This window comes from Chrysemys picta, chromosome 16, assembly GCF_011386835.1.
Source record: "Chrysemys picta bellii isolate R12L10 chromosome 16, ASM1138683v2, whole genome shotgun sequence".
NCBI lineage: Eukaryota > Metazoa > Chordata > Testudines > Emydidae > Chrysemys > Chrysemys picta.
In genome coordinates this window covers 22,402,765-22,427,349 of record NC_088806.1, presented here as the reverse complement: position 1 = coordinate 22,427,349, position 24,585 = coordinate 22,402,765, and the positions used below count along the sequence as shown (strand labels likewise).

Genomic DNA, 24,585 nt, shown 5'->3' with positions numbered 1-24,585 from the left:
GCACCTGGCAGGGTGTTCAGTGGGAGGGCTTGGCAATGGGATTTGCACGGAGTATAAATGGGGGAGCTCTGGAGTCAGCACATCCTAGGTCATATGCTTTGTGAACATGGCTTTCTCCCTTCCCCTAGTGTGTCCCCAGGGCCTGGGGACTCAGAAAGAGAGGGAGGCACATGGGTGGCTTTCAGACTGGGAATAAGGGCAGATTGTGGTGGTGATGATTTGGTTTAGTTGCATGTTATAGGAAAAACCCACCCGGTGAGGTCTGGGACCTGGGACACCCCTGTTCCTCTTCTGGGCTGCAGCCACAAAGAGGAAACCTCTGGATGGAACGTGGGGCTTGGGAGAACTGGGGCAGACTGGGCTATTTCCCCATCTATCTTCTAATCTTTGCTCAGTGGCTGAGACTTGGGGGATCTTTTCCTCCCCCTCCCCGATGTCTAGCAGAGGGACAGTGGGGACCAGTAATTCCCCAACCTCCACGGGGGAGCAAAGACTAATCTGATTTATCTTGATTACTTCCGAGCCTCTAATCAAAGAGCAATGTAATCGCCCAATCCCAGTGGCAGTGAATGTCTCTGCTGGAGTCCCAGCCTGGTAGCATCTCGCTGATTGGGGAGAGGCAGCTTGTGCCTCGTGCTGGCTGTGGCATGCCCCTTGTGATGCCTCTTTCACGGAGGATCACAGATAGGAAGGCCCCATCTCCCTCCATGGCCCCAGTGCTCTGTCTAGCGAGAGGCCTTGCTGCTCTTCACTTCCGTGCGTGGGGGCATCCCTCCGGCGAGAGACCAGAGGAGGCAGGGCTCTGAGAACTGCCCCCTCTGGAGCTGTGGCAGTGGCTTGGTGCTCTGAATAGGGGATTGAGGAGGTGGGTGCGTGGCTGGGTCTGCTGCTCGGCCTGGAGTGCCCGTGCTGGCAGAGGTCGGGGGCTGCTGGCAGGTGTCTAAGCTGGCAGAGTACAAAGTGTTTGTGTCGGAGTTATTAGTTTTGGGGTTGTAAAATCGCTGTGTCCGGAGTCGCTGTAAACATGAGCTGGTTTCATATGTACTGGCAATAGAAACCACCAGTATCTGGTTACCGGCGTTTGCAGGAGGCAGACAGGCGCTGGCTCGGCAATAGGTTTTTGTCACACCCCGCTTGCACCCACTGGCCCGGGCCTGCTCGTGCCCGCTGCTCTCCTGTTTCCTTGAGGGTGTTGGGGGTTCATTTCCATAGGGTCCTGATGCGCCAGACGCTAGGTTGACCCATTCTCCCTGTGGGATGGGGTCTGCTCTAGTGGGGAGAAGGGTTTGTGTGAGTGTAGCATGCAAACAGCTGGATTCGCTGGGGATGGTTGGGTCTGAAGCAGGTCTCTGACCCTGGGGGTTGTTTCCACTTGACTTTCCTGCCGCAGCTGATCAGTGCTGAGTTTAGGGGTGGGGGGGAGCCGGTGAGTGAGCACGTGCGAGCTGCTCTAGGGGCAGCCATGTAGGCAAGCGTGTGCGCGCTTCCTTTGTGCCCTGCAGGGAATCCCAGGGGATGCTTGTTCCGTACGGGCTTCTCTTTCGTGGCTGTCTCCTGCTCTGTATGCATGCCAGGACTGGCTACCAGTCTCCCTGGCAATCCCCTGGCACTCCTGATTGTAGGGCTGACCTGCATGTGCCCAACTAACTGCTTGGCAGCTGGCACGGTCTCACCAGCAGGGCAGAGCACTGCCTCCCTTAAAGGCACCGTGCTCCTATTCAGAGGGAAGAATGATCATCTCGTGCATGCGTGTTGGAATGTCGGTGCTGCGAGGGGATTGGGACACATGCTTCAGAACAGGCAGCTTTGTGCTGTTGTGTTGTGCCTAGGTCAGTGTTGTACTATTCTGAGCAGGTGGGAGTGTGCTGTGGCTTGGGTCAGACAGGAGAGGGCCAGGGTGTGGGTAGCCTGTGGCAGAATACTAAGGCCCTCGTCTGCTGCCCTTGTGAGAGGCAGCGGTACGTGGGGATGGTCCTTTGCCATGTGCATCTGGAACTAGGAGAGTGGTGCCACAGGTTGTGGCTGGTGGCAAGTTATCTCCTAAGGGGAGAGTTGGGTCTGGGACTAATGTATGAGATAGGGCTGGAGTTCTGGGTTCTACTGTGGCTCTGCCACTGATCTGCTTCGTGGCCTATGGCAAGTCACCACCCGTCTCTTCCTCAGTTTCCCCATCAGTGATGTGTGGATAATGCCAACCTCACCAGGATGCTGTGGCTTAATTCCCAGCTGCAAAGCACTTGAGGACCCTAGCACACACCAAACCTCAAAGCTAATCCATCGATATCTTTGTGAGCATGCTCACTTTCTGTGCCTTTTGAAGGGGAAAGGAGCGTCCCGCATGGAATAGGCAGAGCAGTCCCACAGTAAGCAGTGGGTCTCTGACCACGTTCTCTGGGCCAGAAGGTATGGGGCATGAATCCTGCAGCGGGGCTTGCTGAGGATGTGGAGTCTGTGTTTTGGAGGTGTGATGGAGTTTCCTCCCCACACAGGACTGACAGGCCTTAAGGTGGTCAAGTAGGTCAGTTAACTCTGCAGACTGCACCTGGTGGAGGAGGAGCCAGGGAGCTAATTGAAAGCTGGCTCAGCTGTGCAGGAACTGGTGGGGACCATGCAGCCAGGTAACAGACAGGGGCTGCTACTGGGACAGGGCAGTCGCTCCCTGGGAGGAGGGTTTGGAGCTGGTACACCCAGAGAGAGAAGGGGAACCAGAGTGGAGGGATGCAGTCTATGGAAGGAGCCGTGAGGGCTGGGAGAGGAAAGCCTGGAAATGCTGGGTTGAGAGTCCCTGGAGTGGAACCCAGAGCAGAGGTTGGGCCCAGGTTCCCCTACCAGCCACCGTAGGTGTGGCATAGACCTGAAGCAGTGAATGGGAAGATTGCCTAGGACGGCTGACGGAAAAACTTTGATATACCCCAGAAGGGGGGAAAACACTGAGTGACCTGGCCTGAGTCACAAAGACGCTGCAGTTCCTGGAACAAGAGGGAGACTTGGAGCAATGGCATGCAAACCATGGAAGGGGGCGTTGGCCTCCAGAGCTAATCCCCAGAGTGACCAGGAGGTGCCAGCCCAGTGGTGAGTGGAGCACCCCGTGGCAGGAGGGGAGCGGTTAGAGGCTTTGTCCTTCAGGTGCTAGGTAACCATGGTCTGTTTTTTGGAGGTTGCTGCAGGAAGAAGCAAGATACCATGGCTGCTGCTTGAAATGAATAAAGGACATGAACATTGGTGTCCGGATGGGCATTCGGCGTCCAGTAGTTTCTGATCTCAAGGCTGTGTGTGTTTTAAGCTATAGGTGAACACCTTAAAACTGCAGCATTTGGCCACGTGGCTTCTGGGGGAATTTTATTTTTAACAACTTCCGCATTTAACTCAGCAGAGGCAGCATAGTCTAGAGCAGTGGCTCTCAAACTTATTTACTGGTGACCCCTTTCACACAGCAAACCTCTGAGTGCGACCCCCCGAACCCCTTTATAAATTAACACTTTTAAATATATTTAACACCATTCTAAATGCTGGAGGCAAAGCAGGGTTTGGGGTGGAGGCTGACAGCTCGTGACCCCCCATGTAATAATCTTGTGACCCCCAGTTTGAGAACCCCTGGTCTAGTGGGCAGGGCACTGTACTGGGAGTCAGGAAACCTGGGGTCTGGGCTGGCTCTGCTACTGACCAGCTGTGTAGCCTCGGGCAAGTCTCCTCTCATTCCACTCTTTGTCTTGCCTAGATTACAAGTTCTTGTTAGTGTGTGTGTGTGTGTGTGTGTGTACTGCGCCTAGTGCAAAGGGTCCCTGATTTCAGCTTGCACCTCTATGTCCTACTGCAATGACTCCCCCTTCCCCCAAATTGATGGTTACAATCTTACTACAGCTTACCAAAGTTATTTCTCTAGGAATTGTCTTGATTGTATAATCCCCTTCTCTCATTCGTGTGGCCTGGAGGGTGGTGGTGGGGACTCTCAAAACAGCATTTTGGAAAGAGATGGTGGGTGGAAGATGAATGCTGTCCAGCATACTGGATGGGAAGGTCTATGGACACTGCCATTATCTTGTGCTCTCCCGATGGTGCCAGGGGAACTTAAATGCAACCATAGAGGAGACATGATCTTACTTAGAGGGTCACCAGTGAAATCCCTGTCCCCTCTGCTGCATAGTTCTCTGCTTCTGAAGGAGGAAAGAGGGGTTTGAACTTGAGGCTTCAGGGAGCCCGGTTCCTCTGAACCTGATGCATAGACCATTAAGCTGTCCCCTCTGGTTATTCCAGGTCTTCCCCTCCCTCCTTCTCCCATTTCTGCTGTGTGACCTTGAGGCAAGTCACTTGACCTGTGTGTGTCTCAGCCAATCCATCTGGAAAATCAGGTTAAAAAAGCAGGAATCTTGCTGCAAACCCAGATGCTGCTTCTGAGCTGAGGCAGAGAAGTGAGGCGGGAGGGGGAAGGTCCCTGATTATGGCACCAGTGGGGCTGTTATCCTGGGTGATGGATTCAGCCAAAGGGGGTTGGGTCAGGGAGGCGGGTCCCATCAGAGCGACACAGATACCCCACCAGCAGTACAGCCAGCCAGTGTTCTGGTCGGGAAGGGCAGGCAGCCTGCAGAGTCAGACGGCCTTCCTCAGTAGTTCTTTAGATGACTGAGCAACTAATTGCAGCTTTCTGTCATGTGCAGTTTCTAACTGGCTGAGCAAACCCCCACCGCTCCAGCCGAGCCACTCGTTCCTGTCATGTTCCGCTGGTGATGTGATCTGGGAGGGAGGCGGATGGACTCCAGCTCTCTGCTACCCTCCTGGTTAGCAAGGGCGGGGTCCTCGCCATCTTAGTCTCTCCCTAGAGCAGATCCTCCTGCTTCCCTCCTTGCATTCTAGTGCCCCCCCCGATGAAATGCCAGTGGCTTGTCGTCCTCGATCCCCGCAATATTCTGCCTTCGATGCTGTGAATGGGATGTGTCAAAGCAGATTTCATCTCTGCACCGCGGGTTCTCGCACTGCTCTGAGGGGTGAGAATAGGCTCTTTGTTACTGGTCTCTGAGAGCTTTGGGTTGGGCTGATCCTGCAACCTCGGGGTATGTCTGGTGGATACATCATCACCGCCCTGGGGTTGGGTATGTCTGGTGGATACATCATCACCGCCCTGGGGTTGGGTAGCAGGGCGCAGCTGGGCTTTGCGGCTTGTGCATCTTTTCTTTCTACTCTCCAGAAACTGGGCTATGATTGGTGGGGGGTGGAGGGGAGGGTCGGGTCCAAATGGGGCAGCGGTACCTCTGTATGCTGATTGGTGGAGGTGCACGCAGGGTCAAGGCTTCCAGGCCTCTGATTGGTGGTGGAGTGGGGAGGGGGGACACACATCTGTCACTGGTCTCTTGGCCCCTGATTGGTAGGGAGGCACATCTCTCAGGCTTGTTGTCCGAGTCCCAGCTGGCCCTGTGGAGTGGCAGAGTTGGTCAGTGAGCCCGTTAATTACTTGTTGATGGCAGGGGGCCCTGCACACATCACGCTCCAGCGGGATGGTGCTTTCGCATCCTCTGAGCTTTCCCGCGACCTCAAGTGAACCTTGCGATTGTGCTGGCTGAGCGCGAAGAGATTGCTCCAGCGTGCTGGACGCGCCGGGAGCCTCCTGCTGCACGGCGTCCCGGGGCACCAGTGGAGCATTAAGGGCGCAGGCAGCTCTGCGGGCACTGGCACTGTGGGGATGGAGGGAGGGCTCATGTCGCCATTCAGGCAGCACTGACTAGGGTAGGATATTTGTCTGCTGCTCCTCTCTGGCTTCTGTGGACTGGTGTCTCATCCATTATCTGCCATATGGGGCTTTCAGGGAGAAGGCTTGGCTGCCCCAGGGCAGGGCCGGGGTTCATTTTACCCGATTGCGTGCCTGTGCTGTGCTGGTCCACAGGCAGCGTGTATAATGAGTGTACCAGTTGCCTGGTATGGATGTGAAGAGTCTCCCACCCAAGCCCCTCTGCCTCGCCTTCTCCCTGGGAGGTTGGGGTTATCCCCGTTTTCATGAGGGACGTTGAGCACAGAGAGGGGCAGGCCAGAGATCTGTGCACCCAGAACCAGGAATGAGACTTGGGGATCTAGACTCTGAACCCTGCCCTGCCGGAGTCAGGCACAGAACCCAGGCGCCCTGACTCCCAGCTCGCCTGCTTTAAACATGGGACCCCACTGCCCTGCCAACCGTGCACTGTTTCAGAGGCCCAGACTGCGCTCTCGTATGGGATTTGGTACTGAGAGGATGGCAGGATTGAACCTTTGGGGTTAGCGGCAACCTGCCCAGTGAACTGTCCTTCCTTTTCTTCCCCACTTGTAGTGGAGCTTTGAGGGATTCTCTGTCATTTGATGGGTCCCATGTGCCCAGCTGGCTGAGAGAGGGTCTTTCCGCTGGGCTTGATGCACCTTTCTCAAGCCCTTTCTGCCTCTCTCCTCCCCCTGTATAGCAACTCTGCACCAAAGTGAGAACAGCTGCAAGGCAGAGCTGGTGACAGAGCGTTAACACTCCTGTTATTGGACACTCTCTGTCTGAAGTGGGGCCTGGATTCATCCCACAAGCGGAGTCCCATGTGCTTCAGTCAGAGTCTGGCCCCCTAGAAAGATCTGGGGCTTGGAGAGTCGGTTGGAAATGTCCGTCGAACTGCTGCTGTTGCCCCTGGTGGAGGGGGAGGGAGCCATGGTGGCTCTGACCCATTGGGATAACCCTGGGAACAAGATGGCCAAGTGGAGCAGTGGAACCCAGTTCTGAATATTTGAAGCCTATAGGCATCCAGATGAGCTGACAGCCCTGTCTTCTACTTGTCATGGGCTGGGTGGCTCTGCTGGGATAGGCAGAGCAGCTCTGAGTGCACGCCCCTTCCCCTCTCCCTCTGTCAGCTGAAGGGAGTTTATGGGGAGGAGTAGGCTGGCTAGGTGGAGGGACTGCAGGAGCTCTGAATGCCCAACATGTTTCTACCGGACCAGGGTGACGGGACATGGGCCCATATGCTAGGGAGCCTATGGAAATATGGTAGTAGGGTGTCTCCTCCCTGATCTCGCTAGTGAAGCCTTGCTCATGGACTCCTACTTGTGAGGCAGGTGTTGTCTCCACTTTAGAGATAGGGGAGACTGAGGCACAGAAGTTGGGTGTGTTGGCCAAAGGAGCAGAATGAGTCTGTGGCAGAGGTAGAAATGGAACCCAGGCGTCCTGACTCCGTCCCCCCTCACCAGTTACCGCAAAACTGTGCTTCCCTCGGAGCTTGAAGTAGCCCCCAAGAATCCTGATGTCCAGGTTCTCCAGGAAGGAGCTTGCAGCGGAATCCAAGGGACCTGACTACTTGGGCTGCTGGATGCCGCATGTTCTCTCTCGGGACTCGTAAAAGGCCCTGCCACAATTGAGTGTGCGTGGTTGTGTTGTGTTGTGTTCTAAAGCTTGTTAGAAGGACCTAGACAGAGCATGGGATGGGCACGCCTCACATATGGACTGAAATAACTCCCTAGTTCTGCCTTTCCTGTCATCGCTGATTGATGGACACAGCCACAAATGCAGTACCTGTCACCGCACATTCGCTTTGCTCCACTATTCCATCTGTCATGCCCCAGCTCAGGGTCGGACATGCTGCAGTCCACAGCTATGGCTCTGTGTTGATCCAGAGTGTTGGACATCCCTCATGGCCACTCTGTGTCCTGGGGGTGATGGGGGTGTTCGGAGTACTCATGATGGAGCAGCAGAGCCATGAAGTTATGTCCACCAAGATGGTGGGGTCCAAGCTGTCAGAGCTGTAACAAACAAGAGGCCCTTTCTCTCCCCGCCATGCCCCAGAGAAGTGAGAAAATCCACAATGCAGGTGTGAAATCAGCTATCAGAACACCTCTGAGACCTGAATGGATCCTACAACAGACAGTGTTCGCTTAGAAAGATACTGCCTCATATGTGATGTGCCCGCCTCCTGGTGCTGGCTTGTATTTCAACCAAATGGGCTGCAGAGTGCAGAGGACATACTCATTTGACTGGGGGGTGGAGAGGGGAGGGAAGAGAAATGGAAGATGTGGGGGGAAGAGAAAGAGGAGTGGAGTTACTTCTGTTGCGTACGCACTGACCTGCCCAGGAGCAGCGGGGCCTGTTTGTGTGTGGAAGTTCCATCAGGGCCATGTTTGAAATGTGAGCACCCATGCCGCTCCCGCAGAGTTGGCATACATGCCAGCCCTGCATTTCTCTGCCCACCGTGCAAAGTGGCGCTTGCAGTGTGATACTTGTGCACATGATTCGCAGAGTTGCGTGGGGCCTTTTAATACCCATAACTCTTCTGCATCTCTCCGTATGGCCAATCGCAAGCATTCAAAAAATCACGTGTCAGACCACAGAAATCCATGATATGTTTAAATAATACCTTTGGGATTCTTTTCATTTGCCCTCTGGCTTTTTAATCTTTAGGTCCCATATGGGTCATGCTCTCAAGCTTTTCTTCACAAACACAAGGGCCGGAAACTTACTTTGTAAATGAAAGCTGAAATTCTCACCTGATCACATGCCTTCAGGAGCTGGGGCTTTTAAGAAGAACACCCAATATTGTGAGACTCGTAAAACTCTAGGAGCTGGTGATGCTGATCTCTCCAGCACCAGTCACTGTAGTATTTATAGTGCTGTGCTGTAAATGGCAAGTTTTTTGGAGTGCACCATGGGTGTGCGTGCATATTTTGTAGACTCAACAGGTACTTGTGACCCCACAATCTGGCAGAGTTACTGAAGAACCCTCTGCTGTTGTGGATGCTGTCCCATTTCCATCATTTCTTTTGCCAGATCACAGGTGTGGTTAAATGCCTGAAGGTATCCTAAATGTGTGTAACTGCGTGGGACTGTCCCCAAATGTACTGCTTGGGTTGGAGGTGCAGTTAGCTTTCCCCCTTGTCCCTTTTCCCTGCCGCAAGGGCATGGGATGCTGGCATCCCTTGCGAGATTTTTGAGCCCAGTGCTCCTCGCCCTCCCTAGGAGAGGGGAAGTTACTAGACTGGAACGGTAATTCTGGGCCGAGGCCACTAATGTGCAGACAGAGTGAAACTTGCTAGCGAGACGGGGGCATCTAGCCAGGTATGTGAACCAAGCAAGAGAGGGAATCCAGAGCGAAGAGCAGGGCTGGGGGGTGAGAGCAGGGATCCCCACAAGAACTGGGTGCTTGTAATTCTAATGGATGGCAGACAGCTTTCCTCACGTGGAGGTGAAGCCTAGCCATGCATGTGGTTACTCCACTGGCTTTTTGATTAGATACCGGCACTGCAAGCGGCCAGAAACTGACCTATTTTCCTTCACTCACATCTCAGCACTTCCATTCCAGAGGCTACTGCAAGGCGTATGCATGCTGCCCACTCCCTCTGTGCCAAGCCTGTTTGTTTGGGCAGCAGTGGGCAGGAAGCACTTGGCCACCTGTGAGGGCAAAGTTGCAGGTGTGTGTCGTGGATCCTGCTGGTGGGAGAGGACCAGGCCCATCAGTGTGTACAGGCGGCTCTGACATGCCTGGACTTTCCTCTCCCCTCTTGGAAAGAGGGAATGGGATTTCAAACCTGGCTTGTGTTCATTCGGCTCCGAATGGTCTTAGCCCAGGCAACGGCTTAGAGCTGGGCCCCTAGTCGCTTGGTCCTGGCTCCGTTTGAAATGAGGATGTTTTTGAAACACCCGTGTGCACCCATGCACGCCTTTCGCTTGCTCAGGCTCCCTTGTGCGTTCCTTTTCTTGTTCATTTGTTTGCTCTTCCCACGCTCATCTGTTCTTTCCCACTCGTTCCTTCCTTCTCTCTCCCATGCTCATCCATTCTCTCTCCGTTTCTCCATTCATTCTTTCTCTCCATTTGCCTTGTTGGTTCTCCCATTCCTGTGCGTTCACTCATCCATTCTCAGCTTCGCTCTTTCTCCATTCACACACGCTCCCATTCCCATCTTGTTAGTTAATGAGCTGCTTCTTGGAGCTGAAGTTAACCGCCTCTACTGCTTGTGGGTGGGCTGTGAATCTTCATGCCCAGCTGACATTGGCTTCCCCTGGGCTCTCTCCTGATTGGCGGGGGGTGGAAATCCCTTGCTTTGGCCATGCTGCCTGGAAAGGGCTTATTGCCAGGCCAGTTAGAAGGGAGGGAGGAAAAGGGAGCATTTACCTCTGCATGGGACAGTTCTTGTCTGTTCTGATCATCTTTCCAACAGAAAAGGGGATGGTGCAGTCCGTCCCCTCCAACTTAGCTGCTGCCGCCTCATGGAAGGATTCCAGGTCCCAGAATCTTCTGCAGTGATTTGTTCCATCACTTCTTAGCTGTCCGCCTGCCTTGTTATGTGGATGACTCTGATTATACCCCTTGGTCTTAGCCCCCTCATGGCCTGATTTCGAGATGCAGAGCACCTGCAGCTCCTGGTGAAGCCGTGTTTCTTCAGCAACTTGGAAAATCAGGTTGAGTCTTTGCTCGGGGCTGAAGGATGGGACGGTGATCTTGAGAGATGGATTGCCGTGTGGAGGTGGACGGCAGGGACGTCTGTCGAAGAGAACTCATCCCCTTAGCTTCTGGGCACAGGATAATAGCTGATGCTCATGAATCCTCTTTCATCTGCTGATCCCAAAACACTTTCCAAATGCCATCACCGATCAATCTAGTGCCCTGGCTCTGCCTAGCCTGTCAGAGACACGCATCCTGTCTCTGAGTTTGCAGGCTCAGGCAGCGCGAGGTGATGAAGACGGGCCAAGAAAGGGGGTTCAAGCAGCGCAGCGTAACGGACCGCATCTTATGGAGAGAGCAAAGCCTGTTGAATGCTGGTGGCTTTGAGAAGGGGCTGAGGCAGGAGGGGGAATCCAAGGAGTGGGATGGGATGCGGGGAGAGGGCTTTGGAGGAGGTGCATGAGGAAGACAGATCCTTCCAGGCACAGGGAGGTGAGAATGGGAGGAGGGAGTGAGGTGAGGAGCATTGGGGGCTGGACTCAAACCCTTCCTCCTCACTTCATTCTCAGTGACGGGGAGCCAGTGGAGAGATGTGTGGAGCTGGGTGGGAGAGATGTTGTCAGAGCAATGCATTACTTGCTGGGTAGATGGGAAGGTCTAGAGAGAGAGGTTGGAGATGGCATGGCATCTTGCCCTTGGCACCGGGCTGCGAAACACATGTTGGCTCTGGGAGTGGGGGGTGGGTGGAGGTGGGTGTGGGAGGATCCTGGCTGTGAGGGGTGAGGAAAGGGAGGGGTCCCAGACAGCCCTGAGCTCAGGTGCCAGGGAGGATGGTGGCAGGGGAAGGGGTGAGGTGAGCAGAGGGGATCTGCGCTTGCCGTGCATGGTTTGCGGAAGCATCGAGGCACCCCCGAGGAGACATTGGTGAGATGGCCACAGGCTGGAGAGGGAGCTGCAGAGCTGCGCGTGTTGCCAGGATAACGCCAACAGCCAGAGCATGGGAGGTCACTGGCACAAGGGGGGCAATGAGGGAAGAGTGCGAACAGCTGGCTTACGAGCACCTCTTCCCGCAGCACCCTGGGTCTTCCCCAGATAGCCAGGGAGTCCCTTCCTGAGCTGTGCACTATGTTCCCTTCCTTCCCTCCCTCCCTCCCCTCCCCACACCTGCTCAGAGGCCTGCGTGCTGCGATGTGCTAGGGAGGATGGTGTTAAACTGGTGCAGGCTGTGCATTAAATGGCTCGTTAGTCTGCTTGCCATCCTCTGTGCCGAGAAGGGGTGCCTGCGGGGCCGAGGGCTCAATGACTTCCTTCCAGACGTCACTGGACCCTTTGTATCGGGCCTCAAAGATACACGCCTTGTGCTATTTTTTTGTCTCTCGTCTGTAAAAGCCTCTTTGAAGCTGCCTTGGAGAATGGGCTGTCCTGTCCCAGCGATTCAGCAGTCCCTGAACAGAAAGATTTGACGCGTCAGGGCTGGTGTCATACTGAACACGAGACTGTTCCTCGCAGGTTGTGCATGCCAGCGGAGAGCGCTTCCAGCTCCTGCAGTCCCAACCTCACTCAGCAGGAGGCACTGTAAGGCATAATGTTAGGGATCACGTAGCTGCTCCAGCACGTGGCCCCCGTCCTCTCTTGACCGATACCTTAGGCAGGGCAGTGGGGAAAAGGTGGCTCCGCGGCGTTAGGCATCCGTCCTGTGGATAGCTGTTGCTTGTTCTTTCCTCTCCACCAGGCCGTGCACAAACTGCTGCTGCTATTTTTTTCACCTTTTGTGCCGAGAAGCTTGAAGATTGAATTACCGACTTCCTGCGAGGAAAGGCCGTGAAATACAATCCAGTCGAGAGCAAATTAAAGTTGCTAATCGTGCCGAGAAACCCAGAGGCTGGCTGTGAATGGCCACGGTGGGGATCAATCGGCTGTCTGGCCTGACATAGCACTAGGGGATCTGCTTCCAGTCGAAACTCACTTATTCCCAGCTGGAGCCAGGGGGTCGGCTGGAAGCTCCTCCCTCCTCTTCCCTTGGTCCCTTGCCATCAGAGCAGCGTGGGCTGTGCTCTCATCAGATCTAGGCTAAGCAGCATCCGGCCTGGACAGCAGTCAGATGGGAGCCCACTGGGCAGGAAGTAGCACTGGTCGTGCTTTATGCGACTCACCTCTGAACCCAGCACCCCAGCGTTATGAGGGTGGTGGTGCAGGGGGTTGTCTGCTGTGCTCCCGCAGGAGGATAAGTAGCTGATGCAACGTGCTGTGGTCTGCGCTGACCACAAAAGGGGCCTTGTTGGCTAGCTCAGTTCTTCACAGCCACATTCAAATGCGATTGAGTCCTTCAAGAGAGTCCCTTCTGGGTCTGGACTGGTGGCGCAGCGTGCCTCAATGTGGATGAAGCTTGCGCTGCTGCTGCATGAATGAAGAGGACTTCAGCCAGTGGAGGGCCTTATCGGAAGGGGTCTGAGGGCACGTCAACCTGCTTGAGCTAGCTTGAATTCAGCGAGAGCAGGTAACAGTAGAGGTGAAGACAGTGCAGCGGGGTCCCAGAGGGGGCTAGTGCGCCGAGCACCTTCCCAGGGTCCGTGCCGGGCTTGCGTTCCCCATGCTGAAGCCTGTGCACCGTTTGCTGTGTGGACGTACCCTTGGCTGGGGGTCTTGCAGTAGCTTATGACGGAGGTTGCGGCCTTTCTTGGGATCGGCTAACCCTGTGGCTCTCCGTGTGAGCGCCGTAGCTGGCGCCTTCCTGTCACTCCCCTTGAGCGCTGTAGCCCTGCACAAACAGCATCTGCTGGCGTGAGGTAAGGTACAGTTTGCGGCTGGTTGGTGCTGGTCCCTTCCACTGCAGCTGGCCAACCTGCACTGAAATCATAGGGGTGTGAGCTGGTTGGAATCTGGCTCTGAAATCGGTTCAGCAGCTGTGGGGAGAGGCTTGTTTTGAATGGGGCCTGCGCACATGCGCCCTGATCCCGAAAAGCGGGAGCGGAGTCCTCAGACCTGGAGTGCAGCAGGCGACGTTGGGACATCAGAGCTAGCAAGGGGCTGCTCTACAGTGAAGCTGGGAGCACTGGCTCAGCAGGGCTCTCCTGGCCAACACCCAGCATCAGGCAGCCCCCTTGCCTGGTGATGCCAATGACCAAGCTTCCTAGGATGCGCACCGTCGTTGGGTCTGCCTGGCCTTAGCTGAGGAAGGACTGGGTCCTGTGCTACTCTACAGGGCTGCCTCTCTAACTGCATTGCTCTTCCTTCCCCACCACCCGTCATGGCTTTCCTGGTGTCTCTTCCAGGTCAGGCCAGCCCAGCTCCTGCGTGTAGCCGGTGGGGTTCAAGGCACTTTCTAGTCTCACAGCCTCCTCTTGCTGTGGGGGCAGCACTCCAGTGTCCCCACACTGGGTTGGGAGCAGGGGCCTGCTGTCGGCGAAGCCCCCTGAGCCAGGTTTAGCTTCCCCAGTCGTGTGCTCCTGGAGGCAGGTGCTGAGAACCGTCGCTGCTCCTAGCACACGGCGTCCCTGGCTGAGGGGGCTGTTTGCTTGACAATGTGTGTGGGGGCAGGAAACGAGCGTTATTGGACCAGACGGAGATTAAAATTCAGGACGAGACGCCGGAGCTGGCGGAGGGAGCTGCTGGAATGTGGGGAGAAGGGAGCTGGTTCTGCGTCAGTACCAAGAGCTGCTAGTGCTGGGTATCTGGGGCTGGGCAAGAGCAGGTAGCTGACACTTTCTCCCTCCGGCGAGGCAGCCTCTGGGTCTCCTAGCCCAATCCTGTGAGGTGCTGAGCACCATCCGCTCCTACTGACGGCAGGGGGCTCTTGCACTGAGGCTGTGTCTTAGGTGTGTAGGCAAATATCAAAGCCCTCTTTAGCTCATCTTTCACACACGCTGCCCAGACCCTTTGGGATAGCATGGCTGAGGCCTGGCAGACTCATCCCACCAGTGTTCCTGGGTTGGGTGGCATAGGCGGCAGTATGAGACCACTGGTGCTGCCAGTGCATATGGTGGTATGCCTCTCCCTCCTCTCCAGCCAGCCCCTCCCCTTGCCCTTCTGCTGCTCTTGCTGGCCGTGTGGAAATCTGAATGCTCCTCAGGTGAATGGAGGGCCTGGTGCTGACTGGAGATAAGAGAGCTGGGGACTGTGCCAAGGTGCATCAAGTCCTACACGCGCTGGCAGGACTCCAGCTGCGCGTTAGGGAGACACTGCAGCTGCTGCGTACCGGCGAATGCTTGGATGGGCTCCGAGCTTCTGCACTGCACAAGCTGCTAGCCGGGGAACACTGGGCTGGCGAGGACGTGGGAACCTGCTCATTCCCTGTTGGATGGGGGGCAGGATGAATGCAAGTCCTCGGTACCCTGAGACTTTGGGGCATGGTAAAGAGGTCTTGCAGATTCTCCTGTGGGGCAGAAGGGTTAACACCCTCTGCCCCCAGACTGGGGTGGCTGTGAAGTTTTGGGAAACTGAAATCCTGCGGCCCTTGCTCAGCCAGTCGTCCCCTGGATTGGACCCTCATACAGGAGGGCTGCTGTGCCTAGCAGGGGAGCCTGCCCCTCCTTCCTTTGTCCCAGCAGGGCTCACACAAGGTGCTCTCACCAGCATCAGTTTGAATGTGGTAGCTGTTGTCCCATTTAGATGAGGGGGAGATGGTCATACTGTGGAGCCAGGCAGGTGGTTGGGGGAATCTCTGGGCAAACCCCAATGATTTCTCCTGCTGGAAGGAAGGCTGGCTTGGACCAGGCTCCTGGACAGTTGGGTATCAGATGCCGGCTGAGGCCCAAGGAACGGTTTGGCCTTCAAATGCCCTGTGCAGACCCCGGCCCCTCCCTCTTGCTGCTGCAGCGGCTGTGCGGACCCTGCTGCGGCATCTGAAACAGGAGCCACTCCAGAGCTGTGGGGGTGCATCTGGAGCCGGCCTGTGGCTAGTAAGCCATGACTTTGGTTCCCCGCAGCGTGGGGTGGTTGCATTGTGGAGGAGAGGGTAGTAGCACAGAAGGAAACGTCCCCGGGACACTGGAGTGGGAGAGGATGGATGCCAGTCCCAGGACCCCCTCAAAGCATTGCAGATTTCAGGGGTGGGGATGGCAGCTGAAGTCACCCCATCAGCAGACAAGGTGCAAAAGCCTTGGCCTCATTAGAAATGCAGCGATAATGAGGCCCAGCGAGGTGCAAAGAAATCCTGCACAGGTGGTGTGAAGCCCGGGGATGGGATGATGATGATTGGTGGAGAAGGCTGCAGCTACTTGCTGTGTGGCTCCCCTCTGCTTTTAGACATGTCCCCACTCCCTGGTGGTGGTCTGCAGCCATGCACCTGCGGTGTGTGCCTGACCCGAGTGAGCAGTTACCCTCCCAGGCAAGAGACATGGCCCCTCCGTGCCCACATGCCAGGCAGCCTATCTACCACTCAGCGTGCACGCGCACACACAGCATAAACCCTTCTATTGTCCCCAGGTCCCTCCTACTACACCTGCACCCCAACCACCCCTTTGCCATGCTTCTGCCCGTTATACGTCACCCCAGGTACACTCCTCCTCCTGGCTACAGACCCCATAGCCTTCGCCTGTCCCCGTGCCTGTGCTGGGGAGCTGTAGAGGTGCTACACTCATGGCTGGTGGCCTTGTGCGATCAGACTGGTGCATGTTTTTCCCTGCACTGGTGCAGCTTGCAGAGGAGCGAGTCTTTGCTGCCTACGCTATCCCAGCAAGCAGCGACTTGCCGCGGTGCCAAATCCACCTGGCTCCTGCGTCCCCAAAGGGACTTTGATTATCAGCCTGCACAGGGGCCCCGAGGGGCCTGTGGGGGCCGTTTGCTGGTTTACGTTTGTGTCTGAGCCAAAAATAACCAGTGATCTTACTCTCCTGTTGTGGAAAAACAGTGATGTCACTATTGGCCAATCAAAGCTGGCTCTGAAGAGCAGAGCGAAGGATCTGGGAACATGCCTCCCTGAAGAATGAAGATTCTTCGCTGGCGGGGGCAGCAGCAGCGTGAGCAGCTTCCCGGCTGCATGCGGAAAGGAGCCTTTTCACGCTAGAAGAGCTCCGCTACCCGAAGCCGCAGTACCACGGAGCCGCTTCCCTGATTCCCCAGGCTCTGGCTTCTGCAGGATCCAGGCAGGAGCGGACTGAAAGGAGCTTTTAAAAACCGCTGCTCTCCTGCCCCTGGGAGAATGGCGCGGGCTATAGGGGAGCTCCCAAGCAACTCCAACCCCAGCCTCTTCCAGCAGGCATCTCTGCAGGGAATGGGGCAGGGCACTGGTTGCGATGTGGCAGACGGCTTCGTAAGCCCCAGCCTTGCTTTGCAGACATCTTTTGTAGGGGTGCTAGTTTTGGGGGAGCTCACGGTTATTGTAGTCCCAGCACTTCACTGTAACAGATACCCTGGGGAGCGGCGCTGGCTGTGGCAAGGGGCTCAGAGGAACAGCAAAGCTAGCCTCTCCCAGCAGGCGGTGATGTGGGGCATGGTGTGGGAGCAGCAGGGGGCTGCGAACAGCTGCTCCGGCCCTGACTTGGGTTGGTAAGATTGTGCGGAGGCTGGTGGGGGTGAAGACTGTGGAATTTCTGGGTTGCAAAGGGTTTTAAAGCTCTCTCTCCTTGCCTCTGTCATGCTGAGCCTGGCTGGCTGGCAGAGGAGACCGGCCCTGTGTGCCATGAATATGGTACCCCCAGGCCTTACCGCACAGCTCCTGCTGTGGAGAGAGCCCTTGAATGGGCCTGTGCAGGGTAGGACTGTGTGGGCTCCCACCCACCTCCCAGCCCTTATAGGAGAGCAGCTGGTTCTCCTCTTTTCTGAAGCTGGTTCAGAAGATGGAGAAGGGGAGGAGTGGGTGTGCCACAGCGAGCTGCTGTGAGCCCTGCACCTTTCTCGCAAATCCTGTACCTGCTAATAGCTTGCTATATATACCTCAAGGGGAAACCACAAACCACTGCACTACCCCTGCGATTGTGCGAAGCCTGGAGGAACCATGTAGGGGAGGCAATGTGGCCTGGTGGATAAAGCATTGGACTTGGACTCTGGAGATGTGGGTTCTGTTTCTGGCTCTGCCACTGGCCTGCTGGGTGACCGCGAGGAAGTTCCTGTGTCGCTTTGTGCCTCAGTTTCCCCATCTGGAAATTGGAGCGGAGGATGCTGATCTTTGTAACACACTTTGAACTCTATGGATGAAGAGTGCCAGGGCTTGCTTTTACCTGGCCTTGAAATACAGCCTGCCCTGGGGTGAACCTAGCTGTTCCGCATTGAAATTGCAGAGGGGTGAGTTATCCCTAGTAGAAGTTGGCCAGAACATCTGTGGCGCAATGGGCCTTTGGTCGGAGGATTTATCTGAAAGGTTGCGCCGTCCGCAAACTAGCACCCCCTAGGCGCAGCCCTGTAGGGCAACCAGACAGCAAGTGTGAAAAATCGGGACGGGGGTGGGGGGTAATAGGAGCCTATATAAGAAAAAGACCTCAAAATCGGGACTGTCCCTATAAAATCGGGACATCTGGTCACCCTACAGCCCTGGGACTTTTGGGACAGAGCTGACGCAAAGGAAAGAGCGCCACCTGCTGCAGCACCGTTCTCTGCAACACGTGGGTCTTTTTCTCTCCTGCGGTGACCTGACCTGAGTCAATCCTGCTAAGCCTGGGGGAGTCCTGTGTTCGCAAGGGGAAATGGGCTAGCTGCAGGCTCCCGATAACGTGTGGGGAGGGGCCGGCAGCAGGCTTGGGGAGAGGTGGAAAATGCCTGTGTTTGGACTGTGGGGGCTAGCTCTGGTCTTTGGGAGGGGTGATGTGGCTGGTGCAGGTTAGTGGGGTATGGACATTGCAGGGGGATGTGGAGCTAGGGGATAGGTCTCCTGGCTCTGGGGAGATGCAGGTGGGGTGGCCATGAGGGTAGGGCAGGGCTGGCTCAGGGTCTGGGGGTGGATGTGTCAGGCGGGTTCCCGGGGCGTCCAGAGCAGCTGTTTTAATGCTGTCACCGCTCGCTGGGCTGAGCCTGGGTGGCGTCAGCACTTTCCCTGTTGAAAGGCCCGTTCCAGGGGCTTGTAGCTCCTTGCGGTAATTGGCTGGCGAGGCGAGTGGGTTTATGAATGGATGTCTCCCCTGCTGAAGGGAGGAGAGGCGTCCCTGAAGATATTATTAAGCAATTCAGAGCTGATAGAAGAGCTGTGCATTTCCTGCCTGCACCACCACCTCCTCCTCCAGAACGGGAGGCATGGGCACCTGCATGTGAGGGTGGGGAGCGTGGGAGGAAGGTCACCTTGGAGGGAGTCTCCACGTGCTGAGGGGGCAGAGGGAGCTGGGGGGCTGGCTGGGTAGTCGGTGAGAGGCCTATGTGCTCAGGGGGAGCAGGCCTCAGGGTGGGCAGCCTTGGGGGCCGCCCCCTCCCCTGCCGTGCTTTGCTGGGCTAGACCAGAGCATTGTCTGCTCTCTGCGCCCACGGCCTGGTCTTTCGCACTCGCAGGCAGAACTTCGAGAAGGGGCCATCAGTAGGCAACATCTATCCATCACGTTCGCCCTCGCTCTTTTTACACTCCCAGCCACTTCCCTTCGGTCTCTTGCCCCCAGTGTCCCCACTCTGCTCCCCTTCCTTTCGGAGTTGAGTGGCCAGCCCTGGGCATAGCAGCGTGGAGATGCTCTGCAGCAGCCTTTGGGCATGCTCAGTAGCTTGTTGTGGCTCCCCAAAAAGGGGGGGAACACACGTAACGGATCCTCCCAGCTAGCAACCCCAGCGATCCAATGAACCAACCAAACAAACCAGTGGCTGCAGGGTGAGCTGTCTCCTCGGCCCACCTCTGGCTCTGGCGAGGTGGGGAGGGGCGGCTTAGGTGCCCCTGGAGCAGGTGAGGGACCCAGCCCCCTTGGCCTGGCGGGAAGTGGATTGTTCTCTGGCCGGTCGCTGGGAGGACAGCGAGCAGCTGGAGCAAGGGGTGCCTCTGGCAGGTCTTGAAATCACACTAATAACCCGGTTGCACTGGCACCATGTGCGGTGTTGGCAGACTTTGTGTGTCTCAGTTGTGGAAGCCGCTGTTTCCCAGCGGGGTGGAGGGGCTTACTGGGAACACGTTGCCCTTTGGATGCCGTGACTCTCTAGGTTTGGACGCAGTTTCCTGTTCTCAAACTGCTGATGGGGAGGCTAGCACGATCCATCCCTGGCACCATGGCAAGCGGCAACAGAGGCTTGTGGAGTGGGATATCCTTAGTCTGCTGGCTTTCCTCCACATGGCCCTGCTGCCCTGGTCTGCTCCCAGCCTTCGGCTAGCATCGGGGCACTATGCTGCCGGCTTGCTGCCCTGTAGAGCCTGGCCATGTGTCCCTCGTTAGCGTGGTGCTGTGGGTGACCTGCTGCTGCACAGTTGGGGCGCGCGCCTTTACTCAACGCCCCAGCGTGGCAGTAGGGAGCTCAGCTGCTAGAGGGAGTGTCTCCATTTCCTAACCAGGTCCAACTACTGGTACCCAAGCCCTAGTGTGCCCTGTGAAAGAGTCGCCACGTGTACCTGCAGGAATGAGGGGAGAGGCTGCTGGCAATAAAAGCCACCGACTCTGCCCGGCTGATTTTTTGTTTTTTGTTTTGTTTTGTTTTTTCTCCCAGGTGTCTACGGCTCAAGGGAGGAACCCGAGTTTGTGACAGCTCGTGCTGGTGAGAGCGTGATCCTGGGATGCGACGTGATCCATCCGCTGACCGGGCAGCCCCCTCCCTATGTGGTGGAGTGGTTCAAATTCGGAGTCCCCATTCCCATCTTCATCAAGTTTGGGTTTTACCCTCCCCACGTGGACCCAGGGTATGCAGGTGAGTTGCCGAGCCATGGGCTCCTGTGCTGAGAGGGGATGGGGCAGCCGTGGCCCTTCCACTGGGTTTGGTGTTTCAGCATCTTCACCTGGAGCGACTAACCTGCCGTAGGCTGAGGCGGATGCAACACTGTGTCCTCCAGCCGTGAAGCACCTTCCGAGGGCAGGGGCATTCCTATGCACCGTTCCCCAGCATGCTGACTGTGTGTGAGGAGCTGCCCCTGGAGTGCACTGAGAGCTGGCGGCTCGGCACAGGACTGTCTCCAGTCTGCCCCCTTCCAGGAAAGTCTCTCTCCCCCTCTCCCTTTCATTCCATTCTTTCCACCCGGCTGGTTTTAATTAAGCGGCAGCATCGGGAAGCCAGCTGGGCTGTGTGGGACGAAAGGAGCCAAGGAAGTAAAACCAAAGGCAAGCCTTGCTGCTCCCTGGGAACAGCGGAGAGCCTGGGCTGCTGCTTTTGGGGACAGGAGCCTTGCTTGGTGTCCTCTCTGCCGCAAGGGGAACTAGTCCTCCCACTGCGTCTTCCCCTGTCCCCCTGGATGTTCAGTTCCAGGGGACACCCCTGGGAGGGGGAGATGAAACTGAATTGGGTGAGTGGGGCAGGACTGAGCTAGGAGGTGCTGGATCCAGAGGTCCCCCGGGTATAAGGCCAGCGTCCGAGCTGTTGAGAGAGCCCGAGGTTTTCGGACACCAGGCCCCTGCTGCTTCCATTGAGGTCATTGGGGTGTTTGCTGGGGTATCTGGGGGCTGCGGGAGCTCAGCACCTCTAGAAAGCGGGTGGGCGGGGGAGAAACCGAGTCAGTGAGGAGACTGGCCTGACCTGGTGGAGCGACTTGCCTGAGGGGAAGGGGAAAGGGAGAGCGGGCAGTGAGCTGTCCATGTGGGTGGCTCCATAGGCCTGCTTCCCATGGGGACCTCTGCCCTGCGCAGCCCTGTTTGCCTATTGCTGGCTTCCTAGGGGCTTGTGCTGCAGCCCTTCGCCACCCCATAGTCCCCTGCAGCCTCCCGTGGTTGCTGGGACCCGAGGAGGGTTAGGATCAGGACAGGGAGGCAGCTTGCAGGTGTAGCAGCAGCTGGCCATCCTCGTGGGGGGAGGGGACAGGGTGCAGAAAGGGTCGTCCCAGGCTATGACCTGGTCTCCGGTGACTGTAGCAGGTGTGCAAAGCCCTGGGGTGAGACGCTATTGCATCTCCTTAGATGCCCTACCAATCCCTTCCAGCCGCTGCCAGTCGGCCCCTTGCAGCAGTAGGAAGCTGGAGGTGCAGTGACTATTTCTTGCATGTGGTGCATGGAGCTGCACGGTGGTGGTAGGGGAGGAGGGAATCATGCGGATGGAGAATTGATGCAGCACAATCCATGCCCGGAAGCATCGGTGGGGGAGGGAGAGAGGGCAGGGATCCTGTTACCAGGCGGGCTTTGATCCCAGCCCTGTGTGGACACAATGTATACATGGGTGGGGGAACGGCCCTAAACTGAAACCGTGCAGATGCACAGCTGCCCCTGAATGATCTCCCAGTGAGATAGGGAGAATAACAGGACCTGGGAGAGCAGTCACTTGGCCAGGAGGCAGGGAGGCACCCCACAGCTGTTTGGTTGGCTTGAGCATGGGACTTGGCAGACGATAAAGGGGTTACTGCCAAGGAGGTATTAGCGGGGGGTGCGGGGAGGGAATGGTTTCCTCCGCAGGTAGGTACATCAGTTCCCTGCTGTGCTGTCCAGGAAGGGGAGAGATAAGGTGTGAGTGTGCACCCTAGGAGCAAGGGAGAGACTCAAATATCCCATCCGTGCCTCTGCTTCCAGCCAGCGCCATCACTCCAAGGTGGGAGTTGGCCAGGAGCCCTAATTCCCAGCAAACAGCGTGGTTGGGGAGCTGGCAGTCCCTGGAGGGTGTCCAGCAGGGAAACTAGCTAGCAGCTTGCTGTGTGGTTCTCTTTTCTGGCCAGAAAGAAAATGATTCTATCATGAGTGGCTGGGGTTTTCGTCCTCTCGCTCTGGCCTGCGAGTGTGTCCTTGCCTGTCCTATTCCACCAACCCTGCGCACCAGCCGCAGGTCGTACCTGGTTTGCATTTTGCTCTGCTGCGAGTCAGTTTTCAACGTCTGTCTCCTTGGCACATGCCTCAAGGCTGCCCCGGAGCCATCACCTTGAGGGGGGCTTGGCTCTCTCCGCTCTATCCAGTCCTTGGTCAATGGGGGGCAGGTTAGTGCCAGTGGGGCTGGTGGTTTCTGTGGTGGGAGCACTTACCCACTGGAAGCTGAGTTGTGAGGCTCCCCTGGCACGCGGCTGCCCCACGGCCGCAGGGGGTAGCTCTGAGTCACTGCACACATGGAATAGACTCTGAACTAGAAGTGAAGGGCTCCTGTCTCGTGGCCTGTCCCCTGGATGCAGTGATGTGCGCTAGCCCGGAACGGGGGCATGTTGGAGCTTCCTCCTTGGGGAGGGCTGGGCTGCCTTTGAGAGGGAGCAATTCTGTGGCAGCAGTGGCTGGTGAAAGAGCTCCAGGACACATCTTGGCTTGAACACGGAGCTGGAGTCAACCCCGACGTGTGTCTGTGCAGGGCCCCTCTGCTGGCAGTAGAGTGGGTGCTGTTAATCCTCATTGCAGAAGGTTGTCTTCTCTTCTGAGATGTGGGGAAAGCCCTGTGTCCCAGATGAGCTCCAAATCCATGGGGCCCTGACCTTCTGGTCTCTCTCATGGTCTGTTGGCCCTACCCGTGTCCCCAGGGCACTGATCTCAGATTCGCAGTGTGCATCGCCCCCACCTTCTTTAACATGGGGCTGATCGTCAGCGGGGATATCCTGGCAGACTGGATGGGCAAGCGAGAATTTTCTAATTCCAGGGGCCTCAGTTCTTGGGTGCCCAGCCTGAGACCCCTGTGGAGGTGAGCGTTGGCTGCTGTCTTTGAAGTCAGCAGGCCTTGCGGTGCCTGGAAAATTGGGCCTGTGGTGCGTTGTGTTGGGCCCCCCAAAATAGAGAAATCAGTGGCCCCTTTTGAAAAAGCCCGGCCTCAATGTTCAGTGGTGGAGAGAGAGCCTGGGCTGGGGGCAGGGTGGACTCTCCGCAGCCTCTGTAAGTGCCATTCGAGAGGCTGGGTGTCAAGTGGTGAGTTGAGGGGTGAGGCTGATGCTGCATTGCGGCTTCAGGGCCCCCTTTCCCGGCTGAGAGCTGAGTCCCTCTGACTCTGTCCATGTCTCTTCCAGGCCGCGCCAGCCTTCATGACAAGGCATCCCTGCGCATCGAGCAGATTCGCTCTGAGGACCAGGGCTGGTACGAGTGCAAAGTGCTTATGTTGGATCAGCAGTACGACACCTTCCACAACGGCAGCTGGGTGCACCTCACGGTCAATGGTGAGTAGGAGGTGGGGGGGCTTCCCCGCTGCATGAGTCTCTCTGGGCAAACCTGCTCCTGGCATGTGACTGACCAGAACCCCAGGAAGTCCCAGAGCTCAGCTGCTCTCTTGTCTGGTCTGCACTGTCCACTAATGAAGCCCTTTCCCTTCACCCAGGCATCTCCCTTCTCCTTTGTATCTCTGTTGAAACTGCCAGCTAGGGCCTTCCATCATCTCCGGCTTCCCCTGTCCTGTGTTACGGGGAGAGCAGCCATCTGTCATGAACAGGCCTCAAGGCCCCATCTGTTGCCATTTCTCAGACCGTGCTCGCAGCAACCAATACTGCAGTGCCAGGAATATCCTAGATTGAGACTTTAGGATGGGGAGAGAGGAGTGGATCAGAGGGAGGAGGGGAGATGGTGGGAGAGAAGGGATGGAGGAGTAATACCAGGAGGGTCTCCAAGCCCTTCACTGGTTGTTTAAAGCCTCAAAAGACACCTGTGGAACAGGTGAAGGATATAAAGTGAAAGGATCCCTGTGTGCCGCAATGAAATGCAGCCACCTCTGGAGTGGAACATGGCAGCTGTTTAACAGTAATAGTTGTACAACTATCTGGGAAATGAGGCAGTTTTATACCCCCATCAAAACTGCAATGGGAGTTGGGGTAATGGGATGTAACACTCCTACAGCTCCCCAAATTTACCACAGGTCTTTAATGACCACAGCTGGTCAGGACTTAACTTCTACATGGCCAGCAGTGCTGGCATCAGTACAAGGGAAGAGCCCCATTTAGTCAGCAGTACCACTTCCTGTGTGTCCTTCCATGTAGCTATTCCTTGGAGGGCTCCCATCCAAGTTCTGGCCCAGCACATCTCTGATCAGCTCGATACAGGCTGTTACCAGCCTGTTTTGCTGCCCCTCCTCTAGTTGCTGTTTCAGGGCTGTTTCTCCAGGTTTTCTTAGCAGCACTTTTCAGAGTGTCCTGTGCTCGTTGTGTGGTGCCTGTGGATCTCTCTGGGAGGAGAAGGGGCCAGAGCTGCCCTCCTTCTCCTCATGAGAGGTGATGGGGGGGAGAGATGGGCATGTAGTGCTGTCCATTTCTCGTGCTTATCTAGCCCCCACCACTGTGGTATCTGAGAACCAGCCTTCAATATCT

General features: G+C 56.5%; 1 protein-coding gene across 5 annotated transcripts in view; it reads left to right on the top strand.

Moving 5' to 3' along the window:
* Positions 1 to 24,585, top strand: part of IGSF9B (immunoglobulin superfamily member 9B) — a 106,607-nt gene that overhangs the window by 7,596 nt on the left and 74,426 nt on the right. For all 5 annotated transcript variants that reach the window (XR_010593022.1, XM_005309982.4, XM_042851932.2 and 2 more), the window contains exons 2-3: positions 19,905 to 20,102; positions 23,302 to 23,448. Coding sequence is in view for 4 of the 5 variants with exons in the window: in XM_005309982.4 (XP_005310039.2) it covers positions 19,905 to 20,102; positions 23,302 to 23,448 (345 nt within the window). In the remaining variant the exon portion in view is untranslated. The remainder of the gene's footprint in view (positions 1 to 19,904; positions 20,103 to 23,301; positions 23,449 to 24,585) is intronic.